Consider the following 25,588-nt stretch of genomic DNA (forward strand, 5'->3'; position numbering starts at 1 on the left):
AAAGCACAGCAGAGCATATCAAGTTGTGGTAAAGCTAAGCACCTCCCCTTGTATTAAGGCAAGGCAATCCAGTATAAGGAATAGGTTTCCAAGAGCCAGCCAAAGCACCAGGAACAGCCCTGTTCCCATTGCCAGAAGTTCCACAACTTGACCAAACGTCACAATGGTCACATGTATGCAGAGGGCCTAGGTCTATTGTCGCGTCACTGCGGCATTCATTCTCCACAGCCACGGCCTGAGTGAAGCCTTCATAGGTAGCTGGAAGCTGTGGACACCTGTCAATCACTGTTAGACAGACCAGTGAGCGGCCCTTGAGGTCTGAGACAGGAATGAGGAGACAAGTGCGTTCATTCCCATGCAGATTCCCTAGTTGTTGGTTCAGACTCTGTGAGTTCCCATGAGCCAGGTTAGTTGTTTCTGTTGTTTTTCTTGTCATGTTCTTGACCCTCTGGTTCCTACAATCCTTCCTCCCTCTCTTCAGCAGGATTCCCTGAGCTGGGCCTAATGTTTGGCTGTGGGTCTCAGCAATTGTATCTGTCAGTTGCTGGATGAAGACCCGCTGATGACAATTGGGGTAGTTACCAATCTGATCACAGGAGATGGCCAGTTCAGTCTACTTATCCACTATTGCCAGGAGTGTTAGTTATGGTCATTCGAGCATATCTCTAATTGCTAGGTGTTAGCAGCAGGGAACCTGTGAGTTTGTCTAACTAGATTATCATGAGGTAGAATTTGGAATTAGCCTGGCTGCAGTAAACTACTTAAGTGTAATAAATGACTCATGTGTAATTTCCTTTACAGATAACCATATATGAAGCCACCACAGGCCCATTTATTTTATTTTTTATATCAGCCTGAAAAGTATTGAGTATCATTATGGCACTTTCAAACAAAGCAAGTTACAGTTAGTTGGTTCGCCTTGGTTCTCTCTTCATCATCCTCATCTCCCTCCCTTCCCTGCCTACCTTCTTATATCCCCTTCCCACCCCCATTTTCAACTTTTCTGTCATGTATTCTCTTTACTTCCCTCTACATCACTAGCGAATTTCTTTTACCTCCTGTCTGTTATGTTCTTTCTAGATGTTTGGACTTTGCTTATCTTTACACCCATTTACAGGTATGCATGTACAGATTATATACTAAAGTCGGCTTGGGAGACAGATCATGCTATTTTTGTCTTTCAGAATTTGGATCACTTTAGTTAGTAATAAACCTTCTAGATACATCCACTTGCATGCAAATTTCATTTTTCCTTACATCTGAGTGAAATTTCGTTGTATACATGTAACAAATTTTCAATACCCATTTATTTCTTAGTGGACATGTATGCTGGTTCCATTTCTTAGTTATTGTGAATAGAGAACAAAATTCATGAATGTGCAGTAATTTCTTGGTAAGATATGGAGTCCTTTTGGAAGTATGCACATCTAGGTCACATGGCACTTTAATTTTTAGAGAAATCTTAATATTGATTTCTGTAGTTTACTAGTTTGCATGCCCACCAGCAGTGGATATGGGTTACTCTTTCCCTACATCTTTGGTAATTCTGTTCTCATTTGTTTTCTTGATGGGAGCCATTCTCACTGGCCTGAGATGGAATCTCAAAGTCTTTTTAACTTGCATTTCCCTAGTGGTAAAGGATATGAACTACTTTTGAAAATGTTTATTGGCCATTTGTGTCTCTTCTTGTGGAAACTATGTATTCTACTGGCCTGTTTGTTGATTCACAGAAGACTTTAGCAGCTTAAATTTGCAAGTTCTTTGTAAAATCTGGAAATTAGTTCCCTCTTTGACATATATAGCTGGAAAAGATTTCCTCCCCTTCTGCAAGCTATTGCCTCACTGATAATTTACTTTTTGGCACAAACACTTCCACTCCATATAGTTCTATCTGTTAATATTTGGGGCACTTCCCTGTCTTGTTGCCACTTCTCATGTCAGAAGGTTCCTGCCTATACCTATATCTTGAAGTGTATTCCCTACCTTTCACCAGGAACAAAAATGAATCCAACGTGGGCCAAATATCTTAAATTAAAACCACAATTTCATTTTAGGAACCAATCCCTCTTCTTATTTCATTTTTTTCTATTGCACTCTAGGCCTCCCCATCCCATAGCCAAGATCTTGTTTATCCTGTTTTCTTTTTCTTCTGCCAAGGCTCCATTAAACTACATAAGTGTAATTTCCTTTACAGGCAACTACATGAGTGGCCACCATGATCCCATTTATTTGATTTTGTTTTTATTAGCTTGCTAAGTGGGAACTTAATGTATAGTCAGTTATTCCAGGTCTAAATGGGGATCTCTTGATATTTAAAGTTTCAAATGAAATACTTTAACATGAAAGTCAAGGGCATGGGTGGAGACTACTACTGGACTTCCCAGAAAATTTATATGTATAGCACATTGGTATTACAAGGGAACTTCTATGGCTTTTTCCCCTCAGTCTATACATAAGAAAAACATACTTGTGAATCAGGGCCATCCTTAAAAACATTTTTAATCTCTAGCTCTTAGGGTAAATCAGTTGGTTTTTTATAATTAAATTGACATGAGGTAAGATCCAGAAATTACCAGGCTCTGATAAACCACAACGATCACATTTCTTTTACAGTTACTAACATATAAAAGACCATCCATGTCATCTCATTCAGGACGAGTGAGAAACCCTGCTTCATCCTCTGGAAACAACAAAGTGTACATTCCAGTCAACATGTTCACCCATGATAGTTTGACTGCCTCCACTCGAAAACCTTCGGATCAACAGAAAATTTTTCTGAATATGAAAATAGTTGAATACCAACGTGACAAACAGGAGAACACCAAGTTAGTCAGAAGCCTATACGGTTATTAAAAATCATAACAAATCCCAATGTACAAGTAATGAATGATGACAGTGACAATAACGATTAAAACCATTATGGGATTCAACTGATTATGTGTCTTGCAAAAGCGATGTTATTTAAAGGAGTGGGCGTATCAGATACAGATTGCAGACACTTACTGCTTTGCTTACATTTTTATTTTAAGATTCAATTACATGGCCAATATACATTATAGAAGAGGGATGTACAAGCATACAGTACAGAAAACACAGGGCACTTCAAAAGTTTATAGCTGACAAAAAAGCAATGATATCTTCATTTAAGTTTGAAATCTAATGGATTGCAGCCTAATACTGCAATTGTCTACAAGTTTAATCAAAGTGAGAAGAATTACATGGAGCTGTTTATTTTGTAGATGACTGCTTACTATTAGTATAAAATCTTTATAATGAAAAGAAGAGCTGTCATTTTCCTCCTTGCAATGTAAGTTTTGCCAAAATTAGGAATTAAGATGGTGATTAAGATCTTTTTTTCACACTTGAAGGTAGTGATACAAGTCTTTAATTCTTTTTGGCCAGCTTTTGAAAAAAATTTCCATTATAGTTGATGTCATCATTTGGGATGAAATAAGAGTATAAACTTTTTATTAGTAACAACTAATTAACATCAATTAATATATGAATATTTTATTACTTTTAGTCAAGGATGAATCCATAAAAGACAAGATTATTGCCCTTGATTTGTTAGACATATATCATTATCAAAAATGCCAGATCAGTAACAATTTCATCCAAATTCTACCTGCAGTTGAATCTGGAATTCAGAGAATGTAATGAAGTACTGATTTTTTGAAACTCTATAGAAAGTAAATGAGTCATGATTTTATTCCAAATACAACCTAAAGAATAAAGACATTATGAAGGGTAAGATATACTCAAAACTCCAATATTTCATATTCTAGATTTATCCCTTTCTGGCCACCTGTTCCACATTTTTTGTCTCATTTCACTCCAAATAAAGAGTATAACTTCAAAGTTTGCATATAAAATCTGAATCATAGTAAGTGGATAAAGTGTTTAGACATATTTGAATCACAGGTATTAAGCAGTCCTCATGTCATTTACAGCCCTCTCCCTACATGCTTGTGACATTTATTTTTTTTAAAAAAGAGATTCATTTTTATTTTCTGTATATGGATGTTTTGCCTGCATTTATGTAAACCATAGAACGCAGTGTCATGGGGGTCAGAAGAAAACACTGGATGCCCTAGAACTGGTGTTACAGACAGTATTAGTCACCAGGAGGATGCTGAGAATAGAACCTACATCTTCTGCCAGAGGTCTTAACCACTGAGCAATCTTTCCAAGCCCCATTTGTGACTTTTATACATAAGGCTTCAATCGGGTAACACTTGTCTGTAACTACACCGACTTATTGTTTCCTCTTTCTATGAATAAGAAAAGTGCATATGAAGACTACAGAAACAAACGTCTTTTAAATTGCCAAGTACAAAGCATCGTTACTTCACAGGAAACCAGTATACAAAAAAAATATTAAAGTAATATTTACAAATGTTATTGTAAAACAGAACTTGGTATATGTATTAACAAATAGCTAATCCTAAATGGAAACAAGCACATTACTAAACATTCATAAATTCACATTTTTATATTTCATTTTTGATTGGGTGAAAAAAGTACTTACAACTCTGTACTGAGCATGGCATGAACATTTCCCTGCTTGATTGACACACAATAAATTAAAAAATTCCCTAATCTACAAAATCACATTATATAACAATCAGATATTTTCAAGAGTGACATCTTATTCTGGTTTTCTACTGCCACTTATAGTAGGTATTTCATGATCAGTCTCCTTTGCAGGCTCAGCCATGTCTTTGTATCTCTCCCCACGATGTTTTTCCAGGTATGGACCCCAGTTAGAAGCTGGTCTACAGCATATTATGATACGCTGAAATGCAACAACAAAATCTTGTGTTAGAATTTAAGTGCTATTATCAGTTTTTAAAAGCAAATATTAAACTACACTTTTATTGTAAGTGCCTTTACTAGCAACAATGATATAGCAATCACAGAAAAGTAAAGAAGTGATAGCCTAAACAATGCCATCAAACAAGAAATTGTAGTCAAATAAATTGTAATTGTTAATAGAATTATTCTACTAAACCAAAAATAATCATTTCAGAAGAAAGGTATATGAGCCCATGTTGTCACTCTAGGCAGCTTTCCTGAATTCATCTTAGTCCTTGTCTAGTGCACTGGAATATGGAAAACCACAGAGACGGCTGACCCAAGCTGTGGACTGACAGCTGAGAAACCTGCATGGGACCTAACTAGACCCTCTGAATGTGGCTGACAGTTATATGACTTGATCTGTTTGGTGGCCCCCTGGCAGTGGCACCAGGACTTATCCCTGGGGCAAGAACTGACATTTTGGAACATATTCCCTATGGTGAGATGCCTGTTTCAGCCTTGATATGGGGGGGGGGGTCCTGCCTCTACTTGGTATGCCAGACTTCATTGACTCCCCAAGGAAGGCCTAGCCCCCCTCTGAGGAATGGATGGGGGTGAAAAAAGGGTGGTGGGGGAAAGGGGAGGGAGGGAAACTGGGGTTGGTATGTAGAATGAAAAATAAATTTTTTATATTAAAAAATTGAAATAAGTGACTTCCAGGTTCTGAGCCATTTATTTATATCTTTTCTTTGATATACATAGCAATTTACTGAAATAAAGTCTTCTAAGCCTATCTTGTCATTGCTCTAGTATGAAGATTTAAGTCTATCACCCTAGGCCTCTGCAAGAAAGATGATTCAAGGCCTGTAAGGAATGCAAGATAATTTAAGATCAGTTTAAATACACATAGGATTTTCATTATACCCAGATGAGGATTCAAAAGAGATTACATGTAGAAGAAGCAAATGAGTCATATGATTTTTGACATCTACAAGGATGACTGCACAAATACAGAGATCAAAATTGTTACATACCGAAGAGTGTAATAGGGCCTGAGGATACAGTAACTAACTTGTACAAAAAACTTATAATAAAATATAAGTAGATACACAAATTCATATATACACATATACACATATATATCATTTTATTACCATATAATAGTAATATAAAATATAATGTGAAACATGATAATATTGGGTGTATAAGTACTCAGAGGCAAGGGTGATTATTTTCATCCCAGGTGCTCTCTTATCTCTTCTACACTCTTATCTGCATTTTATCACAAGTGTCTATACAAAATAAGAATTGAATATGCTTACCTGCAGGATGTTTCCTTCAGCCTGAACTATTTTTATGATCGCCGTAATTGGTATCCAAACGATGCAGAAAATAATCATACACCAGCCTAGAGCAACTCCCCAGTTAGGGTAAGGGATATCAGCATACTTAGGTCTGTGAAATTTCACCAGTGACCAGACTAGAATGGCCTAAGAAAGCAACGCAGTAAAAAGACCAAGTTAGACTAAAGGATTGAGGTTGGTGTTATAAATGAGTCTTGGTTTGAAATTTATCAAACTATAAAAAGAAATTATAATTAAGGACCTAAGAAGAATGGATAACAAGCTAGAAGACAGCAATACAATGTGAACCAAATTTCTATTTTTATTTTGAAGAAATTCTGAAAACTTTAAAGCCTCCACTTACTCATAAAGATCTATTTACTCAACATACATTCAAAATCCTTGATTATACATAAATAAAATAAATATGAGGTGTGTTTTACTGTTAAGCCTTTGATGCTTTTTCTTTTGTATTATTTCATGTGTGTGGATGTTTTGCCTGCATGTAGTCTGTGTGCTGTATGCAGGCCTGGTGCCCATGGATACCAGAAGAGGACAACAGATGCCTTGTAACTCGAGCTACAGTTGTAAGCTGTTGTGTACATGCTCGGAATGAAACCTGTTTCTTTTGGAGGAGTGGCCAGTGCTCTTTCCCAGTGAGTCATCTCTCTAGCCTATTTTTTCTTTTGTTTTCTGTATATCCCTGGCTGGCCTGGATGTAGACCAGGCTGGCCTTAACTCAAAAAACATATTCCTTCTTCTGGCATTTGAGTTCTGGGATTAAAGATGTCTATAACTGTGCCTGCCCATTTCCTTTGTAACAGATAATTGAAAGTATAAAATTGACATAAGTTTAGAACCATATTATATTTTCGTATGTGAACGTACTATATAGTTTGTAGACCAGGCTAAATACTTACTGCCTCAAACTTTACCCTTTATGGCAACTTTCATAACTCTTTCTCTTATTATAAAGTTTGAAATTATATAGTATATTATGGTCCATTTTTCCCTCCTCTGCAATTATGTAGCAGAGTTCTTTGCTCCAATTGAACTATAACTTAGTATCTACTCTTCAGCTCCCACCTCCAATGTTTAAGACCTCTGATTATTGGCATTCTAGTCTCACTTCAACTAGATAACTTATTTAGGCTCCTCATCTGAGTGAGTTTCTGACATATTACTTTTACTATGCCTGGCTTACTCCCTTCACATCCTTCCCTTCCATTCAGATCCAAATTGTAAAGATTTATTCATTATATTGCTGAACAGAGTTCACTGCATACATGTACCACACTGGCTTTTTTTTTTTTTTTTACTTTTGTCTGCTTCTTTTTTGCTATATAGTCTAACTCTATGGCCCAGGATGATCTTGAACTTACTGTAACCCAGTTTGGCTCTGAAACCATAGAAGCTATTGTGCTTTCACTTTCTGAATGCTTTCTTTGCCAGTGTGAGCCCCCATGCCTGGTAGCTGTACGAAGCTCCTCATTTGCTTCATCTAGTCATCATTTAGCAAACACTTCGGCTATTTTCATTCCTTGGCTGTACTAAATAGTGCTTTAGTCAACACTGAAGTATACAAAGTTTTACAACATTTTGACTTCATATCTTTGAAGATATCCAATAGTGGAATTATTTACATGGGTGCGGATCTAAGAGTACCACTGCATGCTATTTCTCAGAATGTAAATTAGTACAATCACTATAGAAAGCATTATAGAGTTTTGTTTTGGTTTGGTTTTTTTTTTTTGAGGTTGTCCTAGAACTTGCTCTATAGATCAGACTGTCCTCGAACTCACAGAGAATTACAGAGTTATTTTTAAAACTAAATAAAAATAGTTACCTTATCCAACACCCCTCTTGTTAATGCATATACAAGGAGATAGAATTACATTATTCATCACCCCTTTTGTGGGTACATATACAAGGAGCCTGAACTGTTAGCATGCTTCATTCTATACCATAAGCTTGCCAGCATACATATTAAAACTCCAGTGAGAATGGACAAGAACACTTAAGAGATACATTTCTGTCCTTCCTTAGCAACTGTTTATTATGCATTGCACAAGACATTACCCCACCAACTCAAATTTAAACACACAGTACTGGCATGTGTTTTCCCAAGCACAATTCCCTCCTAGGCTCTTGACCAAAAAAGTTCAATGAGATAAGTTCAAGTAGTCGGGGGTGGGGGGTTGGGGGAATGTGAGACTCATCTGAAATCTCAGCATTGAAAGGACAGAGGCAGGAGGATCAGGAGTTCAAAATAATGCTCAGCTACATTCAGATTTCAAGACCAGCCTGAAATATAGACGACCCTTCCTCAGCAAAGGTGATAAAAATTCAATAATCACTTCTCAACCTGTGGGTCACAACCCCTTGGGAGTCAACTGTCAACAGACCCTTTCATAGAGGTCACCTTATACCATTGGAAAACATATTTACAATACAATTCATAACAGTAGCAAAATTATGAGATAGTAATGAAAATAATTTTAAGGTTCGGGGTCAGCACAACATAAGAAATGGAATTAAAGGGTCACAGCATTAGGAATTTTGAAAAACACTGCTTTAAATGATTTTTAGATAGTTTTCTTTTTAAAATTATTTTTATTTAAATTTTAAAAACTCATTTTACATACCAATCCAAGTTCCCTCTCCCTCCTGTCCCTACCAACCCCCCATCCCACCCCCATCGACTCCTCAGGGAGGGTGAGGCCTCCCATGAGGGATCATCAAAGTCTGTCTCATCATTTGGGGCAGGACCTAGGCCCTCCCCCGTGTATCTAGGCTGAGACAGTAGCCCTCCATAGGGTTGTTTCCAAAATTCTCTAGAAGTAAGTAAGGCATTTAGGAGGTGCTCTGGGAGCTAATCTCTGATTTACACTATTCTTTTCCCAAAATAAATATATTTTACTGCTAAACTGATATAAATACACAAATACGCATGCATAACACACTTACATATGGGAAAAGAAGAGAATCAGTTGGAGCTGGCACAGGAATAATACATGTATATACACATAGGAAGATTCATGTATTTGTTAACCTAAAATTAATTTTTCAAAAGCTACACATCAGGTCTCATATGGGGGCAATCCATTAATCTTAGCATTCAGGAAGCAGATACTTGAACTTTCAAGGACAGCCTGATATACATAATGAATGCCAGACCAGTCAGATCTACATAGTAATACTCTATCCCAAAAAAACAAACACAAGCTGTTATCAACCAGCACTCAAGGAGTACTAATAATATGTTTAATTTCTTTGCTTTAGTCTATTTTGATTCTTACCCAAGGAGACAGTGTGCCAGAAGTGCTTCCCCAAGAGATTGGGAGTCTAACTTCTATGAGTCTGGGGTATATATTTATTGCGAGCATATCTGTAGCTTTTGGAGGATCACTTGGGAAGCTGAGAGAAATCTCTGTTGCAGGTTTTTTTTCAGTGTCATATGAGGTGGTTAATTAGAATAGTAATTAAATAAAAAGAGTAGATTAGTCATGAATGTACTCTAGTCCAATGAGAGGGAGATTAGAGTGTTATCATAAAATTGAAAAAGAAAGGGTGGCTTATATCAAGGTTGCTTAATGGGCAAGATTGAGGACTTGAGTTCAATCCCTAGAACCCACATGGTGAAAAGAGAGAACTGACTCCCACATGTTGTCCTCTGACCAAGAGTGCTTTCCCTCACTCCTCTCTCTGTGGGTTAAAAAAAAATAAGTGCTAGAACAACTGAAAAATGTAGAGAAGCAGAAGATGACATGGTGAAATGGAGTGGGCTATACTTAGCTACCCAGTGTGGGGAAGAGAAACAGAAGCCCAATCTAAGTGGCAAACCACATAATTCTGATGAAAAAGTCTGGCAATCCTAATTATATTACAAGCCAGCATTTCTCACAAGTCTTGGATCTATTTACAGCATTTGGTGAAACAGTGACTCATCCTGTGTCAGTAATGGTGAGGGAATCTATTTTGTTACTCCCCGTATGTGGTAGGGATATGACTACAAACCATTTAGACTTAATAGTACCACCAAAGTGTCACAAAATAGACCCCATCCACTTGATAATTGCTGACACTTACAGCCCTAAGCCAAGTTTTAGTAGACAGCCCAATGGCTGTCTGCCACCTGGGTCACTGTAGGAGAGGAGGAAAGCTTCCTGAGGATCAGGCCAAGTTGGGTTTTCATCTTCTACCCCTTTCTACACATCCCCTAAGGAGTTTGAAGCTTAGTAGGATTTCAAAGCACACAAGTTTAAGGTGTGAACATTAAGCACCTTGAGTATACAAACTAGAGATTGGGGTCCACGGCTGAATCTGCCTATGGGATGCAAAGATAAGTGTAGCTAGCAGAGATCCCTGATAAACAAAGGAGGGAAACTCCTGAAAAGAAAGAAGTACTACTGGATGTTTGAACCTGAACTGGCTCAGGATAAGCCTACAAGGTAAGAAAGACCAGAGACTCCATTGAACCCGCACCTCCATAGAGCAGACTACAGATAAAAGAAAACCAGATAGAAAGGGTGTTCTAATACTTGGTAATCTTTCGTGGTAAATATAAACAATAGAGCTTTATTAAGTTATAAAGAAAAGCGAAATTATATTTGTGGAAAATAAGTAGAATTGGAGATCATTGTGCTAAGTGAAATAAGTGACTCAGAAAGGAAAAACATCACAATATCCCATCATGAAGAAGGAAATACCACTCAGTGGTAGACTTCTTCCTTAGATAACGAAAGGCCTAGTTGCAATCACCAGCAGGGTCAGAAAAGAAATTAAGAAGTCTGTTTAGACTTTCTAAGTTTACAGGATGATTATTTTATTGCAAAAACTTTTCAAATAAGGACAATGATATTTAGTGACACTTTCAAAGACATTCTAGCAAGGCTATGAAGCATACAAATGTTTAGATTCTTCATATATAGTCTACTCACTATCTAAAAGTGATATCATAACATTAAACACAAATCTAGTACATCTAAAAACAATTAAATAATATGCCATGGAAGTGAATCAAATGTAACTATTCCATGGTGCTCTCTAGGAAATCCTTTGACTGTCATGATAGCAACAACACATCTTCAAAACTTTGATACTCCCTACCTGTGTGATTTAACTTTGGGCCATAGTAATTCTCCATATTGAGAACTGTTCAATTTTAGCACTCAGGGACCTAATCTACTGGACTGTTCTTTGAAGATCTATGTATCGAAGATATTCAAGAAGCCATCATTTGCTTTTCTCATCTCCTAAGAAACCATTATGCATGTAAGTGAGTTTCTTTTAGTAATTTCAGATAATAAATACCTCAACCATCAATTAAAAAGTACACATTAATATCTTAATTCTATTTTTTAAAATAATAATTATTTAAAGATCTCATCTGGCTGAGCAGTAGTGGCACACTTGGGAGGCAGAAACAGGCAGATCTCTATGAGTTCAAGGCCAGTCTGATCTACAGAGCAAGTTCCAAGACAACCAGTACTACACAGACATGTCTCACAAAGCCAAAATAATAAAAAGTAAGAAGATAAAGACATCATCTGGTTGTTCTCTGGCTTTGTACTTTCTGGCAGAGAAGTTAAGAAGTGGCTCACCATATTGTTCTAAGAATGTTGAACTTAATTTTTTTCCATTTGTACGGGGGTAATGCACTGTATTAAATATGTAGGGTCTTAAAAAAAGAAGGGATTTTGAGAGCCCATCCCATATGAAGGGATGCTCTCTTGACCTGGACACATGGGGAAGGGCCTTTGCCTGGCCCAGGATGATGTGGTAGACTCTGGGGAACCCTTTTGAGGGCCCTACACTGCTTGGGGAGTGGAGGGGGAATGGCTAGGGGCAGGTGGAATGTTGGGGGGAGGGAAGGGAGAGGGAGAAGGGATTGACATCTGAAGCAAGCTTGTTCCTAATTTGAAATAATAAAATAAAATAAAAATAAAAAAGAGCACCAAAAAAAGAAATGGCTCACCATATCTTTCAGATGAGTAAATTTATGATTTTCTTTTGTTCATCCTACTGATATTTTTATCCTATTGGTCATTTTTAATTGTTGATATATTTAATTCCATAGAGAGCTCTTTATTGTCTCCAATGGGCAATGTTCAACCCATGGCCTCAAAAATAATACTGCAACAGCATTTTAATTCAGACATTGTGAAGACACCACCAGTAAAAACTACAAATTTGAAAGCTACTTATCCCCCAAATTATTTACTTATTTTCCCAATGGGAATTGTTCTCCAAGTTCCTTGCTAACATCTAAAGATATGAATTATATTATCTGAACCAAATTCATTGTATATTGTTACTTACAGACAACAGGATGGGTGTGATGACAAACCAGCAAGTTCTCCACCAGAGCCAGAATATCCATCTCTTTGCTCCAATCATCATTTCTATATCTTCAATGAATCTATTCCCTCCTAAAGAAAACAATTTCAGACTATGAGCCCTTTCTTACTGGGTTCAATGGAGATTGTCATGCATATTACCCTTCTTCATTTAAACACATTGCTAAACAGCAACAGTGAAGCATACACCTGGAATTCCATTTCATTCATAATGCATTTTGCTCAACAGGTCACAATTTGCTATTATATGTGTACTTAAAATTTGATGATTACATAATCTTAATGAAAAGGAAATCAATTATATTATATAAGTCTTATAAACAAATCTGCAATAATCACTTACCATAAATCCAGATGATTCCTGCAATTTCCAAGATAGCCACAATCAGAATCCCCCATCCAGCACAGAAATGATCAATCAAGTGAACCCAGTAAATGCCAGCCTACAAGAAAACAAACAGAAAACAGAAAACCAACCTCACATCAGTTATTTACAATAATATTTTAACTATTTTCTTCAATTTTGTCAAGTATTTAAATAGAATATGTTTAAACAATATATGAAAAGTATATTTTGTGTATAAACTCAAATATGGGTTTAATTGCCTAAAAACATGTTTTTCTAACATTAACAAAATGAAGGCATTTAGAACAGTTAATATAAATGGCCTATAATAGCTATGATCTCTGTATCTATAGTATCTATAGGGTCTTTATTTATAGTATCTATAGTGTCTATGAGTATCTATAGTATTTATAGTATATAGATATTACATACTATATCCTATACTATGATCTCTGTAATAGCCACCAAGAAAAATCCAGTTTATAACCATTTGTTACTTGCAAAATTGTTATTATTGGGCCTCCTCCTCTGAAAAATACGTATTAGCAAATATACAAAGGAGAAAATGGCCAAAATGTGGAAAGCATCCTGAATAGAATTAGACTTGTCACAAAACACCTCCTTGAACCTTAGCCTATTTTTATTTAAAACTGTATTCCAACTAATACCTGTCTACAGAAGTTAAAAGCTATACTGTACCTGAGTCACACAGACGAGACCAAGAAGAAACAGAATCAAGCAGCAACCCAAAGTGATAGGAACCCTCATGCGTTTCATTGCTTTGGGAAACAAATCTTGAATTGTTGTTGTAATTGTTTCTAGAGAAAGCGGAATGGGTTGTTACATTTCAACTGAGTAAGACTAGTCACAGAATTCATATCTACTAATGAAATTTACACATATAAACTGGTAGTATACTCTGGGATTGATGCTTTTCTAACAGTCAAGAAGGCAAGAAGGTTCTCTCTCTGTTTCTGTGTGTATGTGTGTGCATGCTTGTGTGTGTGTGTGTGTGTGTGTGTGTGTGTGTGCTTTGTATGTTGCTTTTCAGTACAGGGTGGCCTCTAACTCACAGAGACCTGCCTTCCTCTGTCTCCCAATTGCTTGGATTAAAGGCTTGCAACACCACTGCCAGGCAAGGCCTTTTCTCTTAGTGCCTAGGTTTAGTTTCCAGCAGACACAGGGTGATGGGAGAGGGAGAAAGAAGAGTGATTGCAGAACAAGGAAGAGGAGGAGGAGGCAGAGTAAAAAGGAGAATGAAGTGGGCTATGGGAGTAGGAAGACAGGAAAGGGGGATAAAAGGGCAGAGACGAGGAGATGGGAAAAAAGGGGAGGGGAGGAATGAGGAAAGGAGGGACAAATAGTGTCTTCTACACCAGGACTTATCTAAAAGTAGAAAGATATATAAGCCAAAAGATTTATTATAAACATATTTGACAGTTTTGAAGGCTTTGGAAATCAACCAGAGGAACCTTGAATTTGTCTTATAAACAGAATAAACTAAGAAAATGTGTTATATAAGACAATGATATAAAAATTGTTTCAAATAATCTAGTTGTGTGCTTTCGGGGAAATTCCTTTTGTGTATATGGAATCATATGTATGAAGAGTTATCCCTTCAGTGTGAGAATTGTGTGTGTGTGTGTGTGTGTGTGTGTGTGTGTGTGTGTGTGCTCAGCCACAAATGGGAGTGTGCGTGCGCGCGCTCGCACACACACACACACACACCAAGGCTAAGGGACCATCACAGAAGAGAGGGCAGGAAGGTTTGGTCATGACAGAACAAATGAACTCACAGCAGCTATGGCTGTCTGCAAAAGATCAAATCAATCATCATTCCAGCCCCGTGAGTTAGAAAGTAAGAGTCAGTTTTCTGTAAAATATGGCAGTTGGTGGGTCATCCATGCTCACAATATGTATATGGGCAGAACAAATTGTACTCAATGGCTTATTAAAGAAGAAAAAGAAGACATGAAATCTGGAAGGATTTAGAAGTGAAGGTTGATCTGCGATGAGTAGGGCTTTAATTTGTTCTAAATACATTGCATAAAATACTCAATAAAAATAAAATAATGAACTTGTTTCAAATTTTCTAGTTGTAAACCTTCAGGAAATTTCTTTTGTATACACAGAACCATACATAAAAAGAATGCATTTATTGTGTGAAGTGTGTGTGTGTGTGTGTGTGTGTGTGTGTGTGTGTGTGTGTGTGTGTGTTATACAAGCACATGTGTAGGAGTGCATTGCTCAAGTGTGTTCCATGTAAGTGGGCAGAGGTCAATCTCATTTGTTGTTTTTCAAGTGCTCTCCACCTTGGCTTTTTTGAGACAGTTTTTCACTGAACCTATAGCTCACAAATGGACTCTACTGGCTAGTCAGTGGACCCGCCCCAGGGATGCTCCTGTCTCCATCTCTCCAGCATTGGGATTACAGGGGTGTGCCACATTGCCCAGATATTATAAGGATATTGGAGATCACACTAAGGTCATGATGGCTGAACAGCAATAACTTCCAACTAGGACTACTTCCCAGCTGCAGTGCATAGAGTTTTTAAAAGAGGAATCAAAATACCCATCAATAGGGCACTATGTTATCAATTAAATAGATGCTTTTGTCTTGGTACATAGCATATATACCATGAAATGCTTAAATCTATGTTACTTATGGACATATATATATATACATATATATATATATATATACATTCATAATTCATGAGTGTGCATGCATCCACATGCCAAATTATTGCCTCTACAAAAAATGAAAATTTCTTTTTGAGAATTTTGTTAAAACTCTCTCAAGCCAAAAAAAAAAAAAAAAAAAAAAAACAAGTTTTCAGGGATAAATGAGGTTGTTCAGGGAAGTGTCCCCAGGTGCACAGGGCAGGAAAGAGAAAATGGTAGCCATTTTTTTTCATGGCTTTGAATAGCTTACATTGAATTGAGAAACAAATACAAAATGACTAAAGGAACCAAAAATGACCCCCTCTAAAATACTTATTTGAAGCAATTATACTAAAGCATTAATGTTTGGATTTTTTAGTATCAAGTATTTAAGTATATTGCATTTTTATGTATTTAATTTTTAAATTGAACTAACTCATAAAATGTATTCTAGTAACAGTGCCTAAAAGGAGACACTATGATAATACAACAGGATGTTTTCAAATAAGGGAAATGGGAATAAAATATCAAAGAGAGCTATTTAATACCAAAAGTATTACTTACCAATAGAAGCAAATTGAGAATCCAGACCCAATGTTAAAAGCATGAAGAAAAATAATATGGACCAAAATGGGCCACCTGGGAGTTGGGCTAGAGCTTCTGGATAGGCAATGAATGCCAAATCAAAGCCTAGAAAAATGTGGGATATTTTAAGTTAATTGCCAAGAAAATTTACAAATTTGAACTTTTTCAAAATAATATACTTTTAAAATCCCATCATGATTTGACAATGAATTCCATGACATACACTCTTTACCAATTAACTTCTTTTGATGTTTTATTTGGAAGCCAAAGAGGTGGATTATTGGGTGAAAGCACTTGTCACTCAAGCTTGATGACCAGAGATAGATCCCCAGAACCCACAGTGGAAAGAGAGAATAGATTTCTGAAAGTTGTCCTCTGACCTCCACACAAACACTGCGACATGCACATTTGCTCACTCACTCACTCACTCACTCCCTTTCTCTCTCTCTTGCCCTCTTTCTCTCCTTCCTTCTATACATCCCTCCTCCTCTCTAATACATAGTAATAATAAATATGCAAATTGTTAATAAATATACAAAATCTTTGAATTGTTATAGTAATGTGAATGAGTTAAGCTAATACAATTTTTCTCAGGACACTTGTTTTAGAATTTTAAAACTTTTGGTGTGTGTGTGTGTGTGTGTGTGTGTGTGTGTGTGTGTGTGTTCATTCATGCATGAGTTCAGGAATTCAAGTGCACGTGCAAAGAACAACCTTTGCAAAGATGTTGGTCTTTGTTTTCTGTCTAGTTGAAATGAGGCCTCTTTGTTGTTTTTCTTCTGTATATCCCTAGGTAGCTGGCCCTGGAGTGAGGATTCTCTTAGCTATGTCTGTCATCTCTACATTGAAGTTCTGGTATTTTCACAATGTATATAAGCACACAACATATATTTATAGATTTGGGAGATTCGAACTAAGGAACTCATGCTTAGATAACAACTGGTTTTATCCAATCCTTACTCAACTGATTGTGTTATCCCAGGAATTGGTTATGGGGGAAGGGAGAATCAGGAGTTCAATGTCATCCTTCACCTATACAGAATTTGATACCAGCCTCAGCTCGAAGAGATCCTGTCTCAAATAACAACAGTAGCAAAAATACTGGTCAAGGAGAAGAACATATTTCTTAAATGGCAAAAGCTTAAGTTCACCTATGTAGGAAAATGCATGAATATAATGAATTTTTGTAGTTGTTGTTGCTTTTTGAGACAGGACTTTCTATGTAGCCCTAGTTGTTCTGGAATTTACCATGTGGACCAGATTGGCCTCAAACTCATGGAAATCTGCCATCTTCTGCCTTCTTAGTGCTAGAATTAAAGGCATTCATCACTATGCACAGCTGGAATGAATTTAGTCTTCCACCATCTTACCAAATGTTTACTCAGAATTATTATGAGTAATATTATTTCAGTTTACAGATACCTGCAAAGTTGAATATAGGAAACTCCTAGAAGGAATCTCATTTTCTATTTGATATTACTTCTAAAAACACTTTGTAGTTTGTTTCAATTTTTCTGTGTGACCCTCAGTTTTAAGTATTTTTAGTTGCTCTACATTCCTAGAGGACTAACATAGAATTCACAGCATTTGATTTTAAAGTAGGCTCTATCGCTTTCTAAATATGTGCACTTGTGCAAGATGTATCATTTATGTATATCAGTGCACTATGAGCAAATGGACATAAAATCATCTCCAAAGTCCCTGCTAATACAGGGATTCTGCTTTCACTCATCAGTGTTTCTGTAATATTACACAAATATAATAAATGTTTCCAAGGGGTCCCAGCTTAAGAATCCTAGGATTCTTTTTCCACCAGACTTAAGCTGGATAGTACACATCCATTAATTATTGTATGTAAGGTTAGAAAGTTTATTAATCAGATCCCTTGAAAACTGGACACAATTATGCACTGAGATACTCTAATCTTCCTTTACATTGATAAGTTTAAAAGTTCAAGCCCAATGCTATAATTGCACATGGGAAAATTTAATCATAATTGTTTCTCTCATAAAGAATAAATCATGCTTAGTATAATACCTGAACCTTCTAATTGTGTGCTGAGTGGTTCATATTAAGGATTAAATAAAAATTAAAAAATGTGTTTTCTTATATTTTTAAAAAAGTCTCATGCAGCCTCCACTGGCCTCCATTTCTCTCAGTAGATGAGGCTAGACTTGACCTGCTAAACCTCCTAACTCAACTTCCTAAGTGCTGAGATTACATGCATATGGCACAGCACCTGGTTAATGAGGTGCTAGAAATAAAACCCAGGCCATCACGCATGCTTGACAAGTACTCCACCAACCAAACTATGTTCCCAACATTGTCTTCTTGAATAACTATTCCCTAAAATCCTCTTGTGTATCCAGATCTTTTAGGAACTATTATATTAAAATATATTATGTCAGATGAACCAAAAACATACAATAACTCTAATCATAAGAATAGATGACTGTAAACTATGCTGGAGTTTCACAAATGAGCTGTATTCAATTAATCCTTGAGAGCATCCAGAAGTATATACCTGATTTTACAACTTGAGAGACTTCCTTTCCAGATATATGAGCCATGTGTCCCAATATAGAAAAAATAGCAAACCCAGCAAACACACTAGTGAGGCAGTTTGTCAAGCAAACTACAATGGCATCAGAGTAACAGTTGTTGTTGAACTTGTTGTAAGATGATAGAGCTACTAGGCCACCCCAAGCCACAGAAAGGGAATAAAATATCTGAGTGGCAGCATCTTTCCAAACCTGTAAGAGAAATTGTAAAAAATTAAACATGGACTCTTAAATTTAGCGCATATAAAAGAATTCACAAGTAAATATGAGTGTATTCTATAAAATAATGAAATGAGTGCCTAAATGTCAGCCATCAAGAGGAAGAAAACAAGGTATAAGTTTTTAATGTCTCCATGTGTTTTTTTCATACACCAGTAGTAACTATGGGTCAAAATCCCTGCATATCAGATATTTACATCATGATTGATAACAGTAGCAAAATTACAGTTAGGAAGTAACAATGAAATAATTTTCTGGTCACAACATGAGGAACTGTATTAAAGGGTCACAGCATTAGGAAGGGTGAGAACCACTGTCTAGACCATCAACACGAGGAACTGTATTAAAGGGTCACAGCAGTAGGAAGAGTGAGAGCAACTGTCTAGACCATCAACATGAGGAACTGTATTAAAGGGTCACAGCATTAGGAAGGGTGAGAACCACTGTCTAGACCATCAACATGAGGAACTGTATTAAAGGGTCACAGCATTAGGAAGGGTGAGAACCACTGTCTAGACCATCAACATGAGGAACTGTATTAAAGGGTCACAGCATTAGGAAGGGTGAGAACCACTGTCTAGACCATCAACATGAGGAACTGTATTAAAGGGTCACAGCATTAGGAAGGGTGAGAACCACTGTCTAGACCATCAACATGAGGAACTGTATTAAAGGGTCACAGCATTAGGAAGGTTGAGAACCACTGTCTAGACCATCAACACGAGGAACTGTATTAAAGGGTCGCAGCATTAGGAAGGGTGAGAACCACTGTCTAGACCATCAACATGAGGAACTGTATTAAAGGGTCACAGCATTAGGAAGGGTGAGAACCACTGCTGTGTAGCATTAGCAATACTTTGTCAGAATTTTCCATTTGACCTATTCGAAGGGCTTTGAATTAAGAGTATGATTACAACCATTACTTACCAAAAGTTAGCATTTTCCACAGGACTTTCTTGTTGTAAAATTTCTGTTCACATACTTCACCTTTTAGATTGTTTGCTTTATTTGATTTCTAAGAAATTTCTCCCTTCCTCCCTCCCTCTCTCTCTCTCCCTCTCTTCTCTCTCTCTCTCTCTCTCTCTCTCTCTCTCTCTCTCTCTCTCTCTCTCTCTCTCTCTCTCTCTCTCTCTCTCTCCTCCTCCCTCCCTCCTCCCTCCCTCCCTCGCTCCCTCCCTCGCTCCCTCCCTCCCTCTCTATGAAATGGGTTTTTTGTAGATGAAGCTGACCTGGAACACCATGAGCTAACAGAGATCTGTCTGCTTCTGCCTCTAAAAGTACGTGGAGGAAATTTTGAGTTATGTATACCACACCACACCTAGGAATTCATTTTGAAACTGAATTCTAACCTTTTGTGTGTTGTATCATGAGGGCTTTCCCCTCCCAGTCTGTTGCTTATTTATAGAGTGTGTGTGTTCTTTACTTTGTGTCCTTCAATGAGTCAAAGTATTTTGTTACTGCTTTTTAATGTAGCTGAAATTATTCAGTTTGCTTACCTGTGTGTTTCTTCATCTGTGTTGTCTGAAAATAAAGCTTATCTCAAGGTTATAAGGATGTTATTCTTTATCCTCTAAATTAAACATCTTTGTTTACAATATCAAAATTTCAATTCCCTTGCAATGTCTTTACATTTAACACATATGTTACACATAATTTATGCTACACATATTTGTATTTCACATTATTTTCAATTGTTTAAGGTTAACTGACATTACAAATTACATCAATGACATCTACTGGATAATCTGTCCTTTCCAGATTGAAATGAGTTGTTACTTCTACTACATACTAAGCTTTGTTTCTTCAAAAACATATTTTTGAGATTATTATTCTGTACTACCTACCTATATATCTGTTGCTATGCCAAAACATCATGATTTTAATTACTACAGTATTATAGTGCTTTTTGTAATAGTGTCTTATGTCTGACATGAGGATTTGTTCACACTTACCTGTACTGGGAATTTGATTGGAATTCTATTGATACTATATACCAATGTGACATTAAAATGACATTAATTCTTAGCAAGGATGTTACTAGACAGCCCACCCAGCTCTGTGCTCTTTGTCTAATTCCACTCCTTTATCATTACTGACATCACAATTTGGCCCTCCTTCCTCTTTGTTAAAGGCCAACAGTTTAGTCAGTGATTTATTCAGGTTCATCTATTTTAAGATTGGAATTCTTTGGGTATAATGTCACCCAAAAGAGAAAATTTGACTTGTGTAGAATTCAAATAATAGAGCTGATTTCTGTTTGGCCAAAAGTGTCTTTTCAGTCCTTGTAACATCACACTGGTCAGTGGAATGACGATTTAGTAGCATGACTCTATGCAAATAACAATTCTGGTTCTAGAATTTAAAAGAATAAATTTACATCCAAACCATTCATTCCCTGTCACTTCAGCTTAACCGCTTTAATTCCCTGGTAGGTACAAGCAATAAAAATAATAATTAAAAGAAGCTCTGTGGAAACAGCTGGTCTGAACAAGGGGGAGCACATCGACCCCAGATGCTGTCTGGGAGGCCAGCATGGGACTCATCCAGACCCCTGAACATGGATGTCAATGAGGAGGCCTCTGTACTCTAAGAGGCCCCTGGTAGTGGATTAGTATTTTTCCCTGGTGTAAGAAGGGACTTTGAGAGTCCATCCCACTCTCTCAAGGGATGCCTTAAGAGGATGCACACTTGCCCTGGACACATGGGGAAGGGCCTAGACCCAGCCCAGGATAATGTGGTGGACTTTGCAGAGGCCCCGTTGAGTGCCTTACCCTGCCTGGGGAGTGGAGGGTGGCTGCAGTGGGGAGTAGGAGGGGTGAGGATGAGGGGAGGGAGAGAGAGAAGGGATTGACATGTGAAACAAGCTTGTTCCTAATTTGAACTAATAAAAAAAGAAGCTCTGTGGTAGTTATAATTGTTATTATGAGAAACAAACACAAAACAATTTTAGTTTATTGTATATATCTTAAAAACAACAATTTTTAATTTGAATATATTTCAATAGCAGCAAGTTTCCTAGAAAGTGAAGTATCACCAGTCTTTAGAATATGCTTCTCATGATAGATTATAGTAAGTCTGTATGAAGGGAGATAGATAGATGGGTAAATACATACATAGATACATACAGAGAAACACAATAGACCAACATAATTTCATTTAGATATTACATAATCAGGTTAGAAATAAGATGTCTTTATTTCTTTGGTTACTGTCCATCTTAGGAGATGAATCTCATGCTTATGTTGGTCTCTTAGCCTCAGTACCGGATATATTATGCATGCATATGTGATTTAGGAGTTGATGTGGATGAGTCAGATCAGTATTGAGAAAGAATGCTAATCTGAGGGAAACTATTGTCATCACCAGCAAACCCAAAACACATGGAATGTGGTCATTTGCTCTGGGGAGTGGAGGAGTAAGAGGACTAAATTGCATGTTTCACAGGAGCTTTAACTGCAGGTCTGATTCTTTTTTAATAATAGAGACACAGAAACAGAGACAAATGTAAAATGCATATAAAAACTGCAAGATAGTTTCAAAGGAGTATAAGGCCCAAGTGTCTGAGACTTATAGAAAGCCACTTAAGCATATCAAAGGGGCTTTTCATCTGTGACTGATGCTATGAGGTTTAAGGAAAATGGAAGGTGTGTGCACTTCTTATGGAAAAATGAAGTAACTATATTGTAATGTACCATCACTAGTTAAAATAATTGTACACCCGTTCACATTTACATAAGTTTTCTATTTCCACAGCATATTAACTCATTTAATCATGTTTAATAACCTAAAGGAAAATGGTCTCTTAGTTGGGAATGGATCTGTAAACAAGGTTAAAAAGAGTAAGGACTAAGATTAATTCAGAGACCCTTTAAAATGCCCTGTGGACACTTCAAGGCACATTCATCTCCAAAACTTTAATAATAAAGTGTCATGGTTCTACAATGATTAGAACTGGTGTGGCTAATCACAGAGTGAAAATTATTGGGCACAGCAAAAGAAACCGAAGATCGGAAATTTACATTTCAATTTTTCAAAGTTAAATTATACATTACCATGAATGAAACTGATCAACTTGGCAATGGTTACCAGAAAAACTCTACAATTAAATAAATGCCTGATTTGTAAGTATTTTAAAAAGCAAATGTCAATGGCTGGAAGTCAGAGTGTGTTTTTTTTTATGTAAAAGACAATAGAAACCTAAACCTATCCACTTTGGATAGCACTGCTAATGTGGCAGGTAATATTAGCATAGATTTTTCCCCTCAATTTTAATATAAGGTTAAGAATAAGCTTAATATGCGTCAAGAATTTGATGTAACTACTAAAAATATGCAAGTCTCCTTGGGCTATATCAACACAAACATGGTAACTGTATAAGTTTATTGTTAATGCTCTGCACAGTTATAATTGTAAAACATTTTATGTGCCGACGTTACTCAGCCATTATCTGGAAATAGACTATATTCAGAAGAGAACTATTCAGGGACAGAGAGATGACTCCATGAATACGAACCCTTTCTGCTAAGTGTGATGGCCCAAATTCCCTGAAACTGAATAGTGGGAGGAGAGAACTGACCCCGCAAAATTGCTGTCTGCCTTCCACGTGGACACCATGTCATGTGTGTACCATGTCATGTGCATTCCCCAACATAAAAAATGAATAATTTTAAAGTAAAATTCTTTCAAATTTATATTCAATCCATGTGTTTATATTTTAGTAGAAGTAATAGTTTTATTTCTGGAATGTTTAATCCATACCAAGCTTGTGTTCTAGTTGAGCAAAACTGTGTTCCACTGAGCAAAATTTGATCTACTCTTTGACATATTAACTTTTCATGTTAACCAAATGTATATTCAGGTATTCTTTAAAGTTACTAAAAGATTGTCCAATAAGTCCCATAATCCTGCCTTTTAATTTGTAGGTGTTAAAGTATGAAATATTCATTTATTCAAAAATAATAAACCCCAAAACCTATGGTCAAATAGAAAAAGTTAGAATAGCACAGTGAGTTTTAAGACTATTGCTAAAAGTGATCTTACTTCCAATGAGAGTATTAGTGTCCTTACATATCTTAATCTGACATCCTAGTGGATAGATAATAATCATTTAACTGCATGTGCTTTTGGAAGATACTATAAAATAATATATGTGGGACTAACTTCTTATATTTGCCTTTAAGTTTTAACTTGTCAGGTAACATTAAATATAATTTAACTCTTACCTCAGCTTCTCTGAGTTTTGTAAAATTTGACTGTGCTCCAATGTAATATGAAATGCCTTTTGACGCTCCCTCCAAAGTTGCACCTCGTATTAACAGAATAAGGAGAACCACATATGGGAAAAGAGCTGTAAAATACACCACCTACCAAACAGAACAACTAAAAGTTAATGCCACTTTGAAATCACAGTATAGAATTTTCTATGGGCAAAATTAGCAGCCAGTTGCAATTCGTCAAATAATTTACTTCAGCTTTCAAAAGACAATTCCGATGATGTCTAATTTTAGCCTAATTTTCTTTCTCTGTTCTCACCACTCAAAAAAAAAAAAAAACAGATCCACGTTTAAGAATGCTTTGATGCAGGGAGCAGTATATCTAAGGTTTGTGCTATAAACAGTATATCAGCAGTGATCACGTGGAATCTATATGGAATGCTGTCCTATGTGGATCCTTATAAATGTCTGAGGGGAGAGACTGAATGTCTCCTTTCAGTGAACTGGGATGAGAAATGTAAAACTGGTAATGGTGAGTATATTCATTCCTGAGGACAAGGAAAATATCTCCTAGTATATGTCCAGAGCTCACGAAAGCTTCAGTAGAGTGAATACAGAGTACACTGAATACTTAAAGCTACCAGTAAGAGAAGTTGATAAGATAGACCTATATAGACAACTCCTGTCTTAGATAACACAGGGTTTCAGGTGCACAAATTGCCTTGAGGCAGACTATAATAACTAACGTGTAATTTCTTTGATCCATAGATATCCTGTGTTTGATAATAAGCCCAAGGAGATGATTTAAATAAGTCACCTGAGAGACCAATAAATTCTGAGTGTCTGATTAAGTTGCCTTTAATTGACTTTTGCAAGAAAACTTATTGCATCATAAAGGAGCCAAGGGTTTAAAACCTGTGCAAATGGAGCATATAGGAAAGATTCCACTGGCTTTGAAATATTGCAGTAGTTGTTTTCAAAAAATCACATGTGTCATTACTTTCACATTAATTCAACATGCTGGGTATTGTACTAGGAAGACAACAATAAGTGTATGAAATTATTTCCTCCCTTGAACGTTTAGGTAGCAACATTCTGGTCAGTTAAAAACTTGTAAAAACACACTTTTCCAGATAGTATGCAATTCTTCAGAAGGAAATGTTTCTGCTGTTCTTTAAGTTGCAACTAGGCTCTCTGAAATTTTTAAAAACATGAAGGGGAAAAGTAGAATGTTTCACAGAAGTGACCCCTTCAGTGACAGAGAAAAAAGTCAAACTCAATTGTGAAAGATTAATTCAAAGGAATGGTTGCATATTATTTTTCTCTGTATCTTCAACTGGTGCTATTATCCTAGTAAGCATCCTACAACAAACGTCACATTATTCAAGCTGCCATCACTAATGTGACTTCCAACTTACCTTGCCAGAGGACTTGATTCCTTTAAACAATGCTGCTCCAACTATAAGCCAAGCTAGAAGGAGACAAAGTGCTAAATACCACAC

At 36.6% G+C, this 25,588-nt stretch overlaps 1 protein-coding gene across 1 annotated transcript in view; it reads right to left on the reverse strand.

Annotated features, from left to right (window-relative positions):
- Nucleotides 1–4,648: 4,648 nt before the first annotated feature.
- Nucleotides 4,649–25,588, reverse strand: part of Slc6a14 (solute carrier family 6 member 14) — a 31,139-nt gene continuing 10,199 nt past the window's right edge. Inside the window, exons 6-14 of the mRNA XM_027431982.2 lie at nucleotides 25,505–25,588; nucleotides 24,096–24,236; nucleotides 18,618–18,846; nucleotides 16,073–16,198; nucleotides 13,545–13,663; nucleotides 12,843–12,942; nucleotides 12,462–12,571; nucleotides 6,120–6,287; nucleotides 4,649–4,795 (exon numbers count right to left, since the gene is read on the reverse strand). The exon at nucleotides 25,505–25,588 is cut by the window's right edge and continues 49 nt beyond it. Coding sequence (XP_027287783.1) covers nucleotides 4,649–4,795; nucleotides 6,120–6,287; nucleotides 12,462–12,571; nucleotides 12,843–12,942; nucleotides 13,545–13,663; nucleotides 16,073–16,198; nucleotides 18,618–18,846; nucleotides 24,096–24,236; nucleotides 25,505–25,588 — 1,224 coding nt within the window. The remainder of the gene's footprint in view (nucleotides 4,796–6,119; nucleotides 6,288–12,461; nucleotides 12,572–12,842; nucleotides 12,943–13,544; nucleotides 13,664–16,072; nucleotides 16,199–18,617; nucleotides 18,847–24,095; nucleotides 24,237–25,504) is intronic.

The sequence above is a fragment of the Cricetulus griseus genome, chromosome X (assembly GCF_003668045.3).
Source record: "Cricetulus griseus strain 17A/GY chromosome X, alternate assembly CriGri-PICRH-1.0, whole genome shotgun sequence".
Taxonomy (NCBI): Eukaryota; Metazoa; Chordata; class Mammalia; order Rodentia; family Cricetidae; genus Cricetulus; species Cricetulus griseus.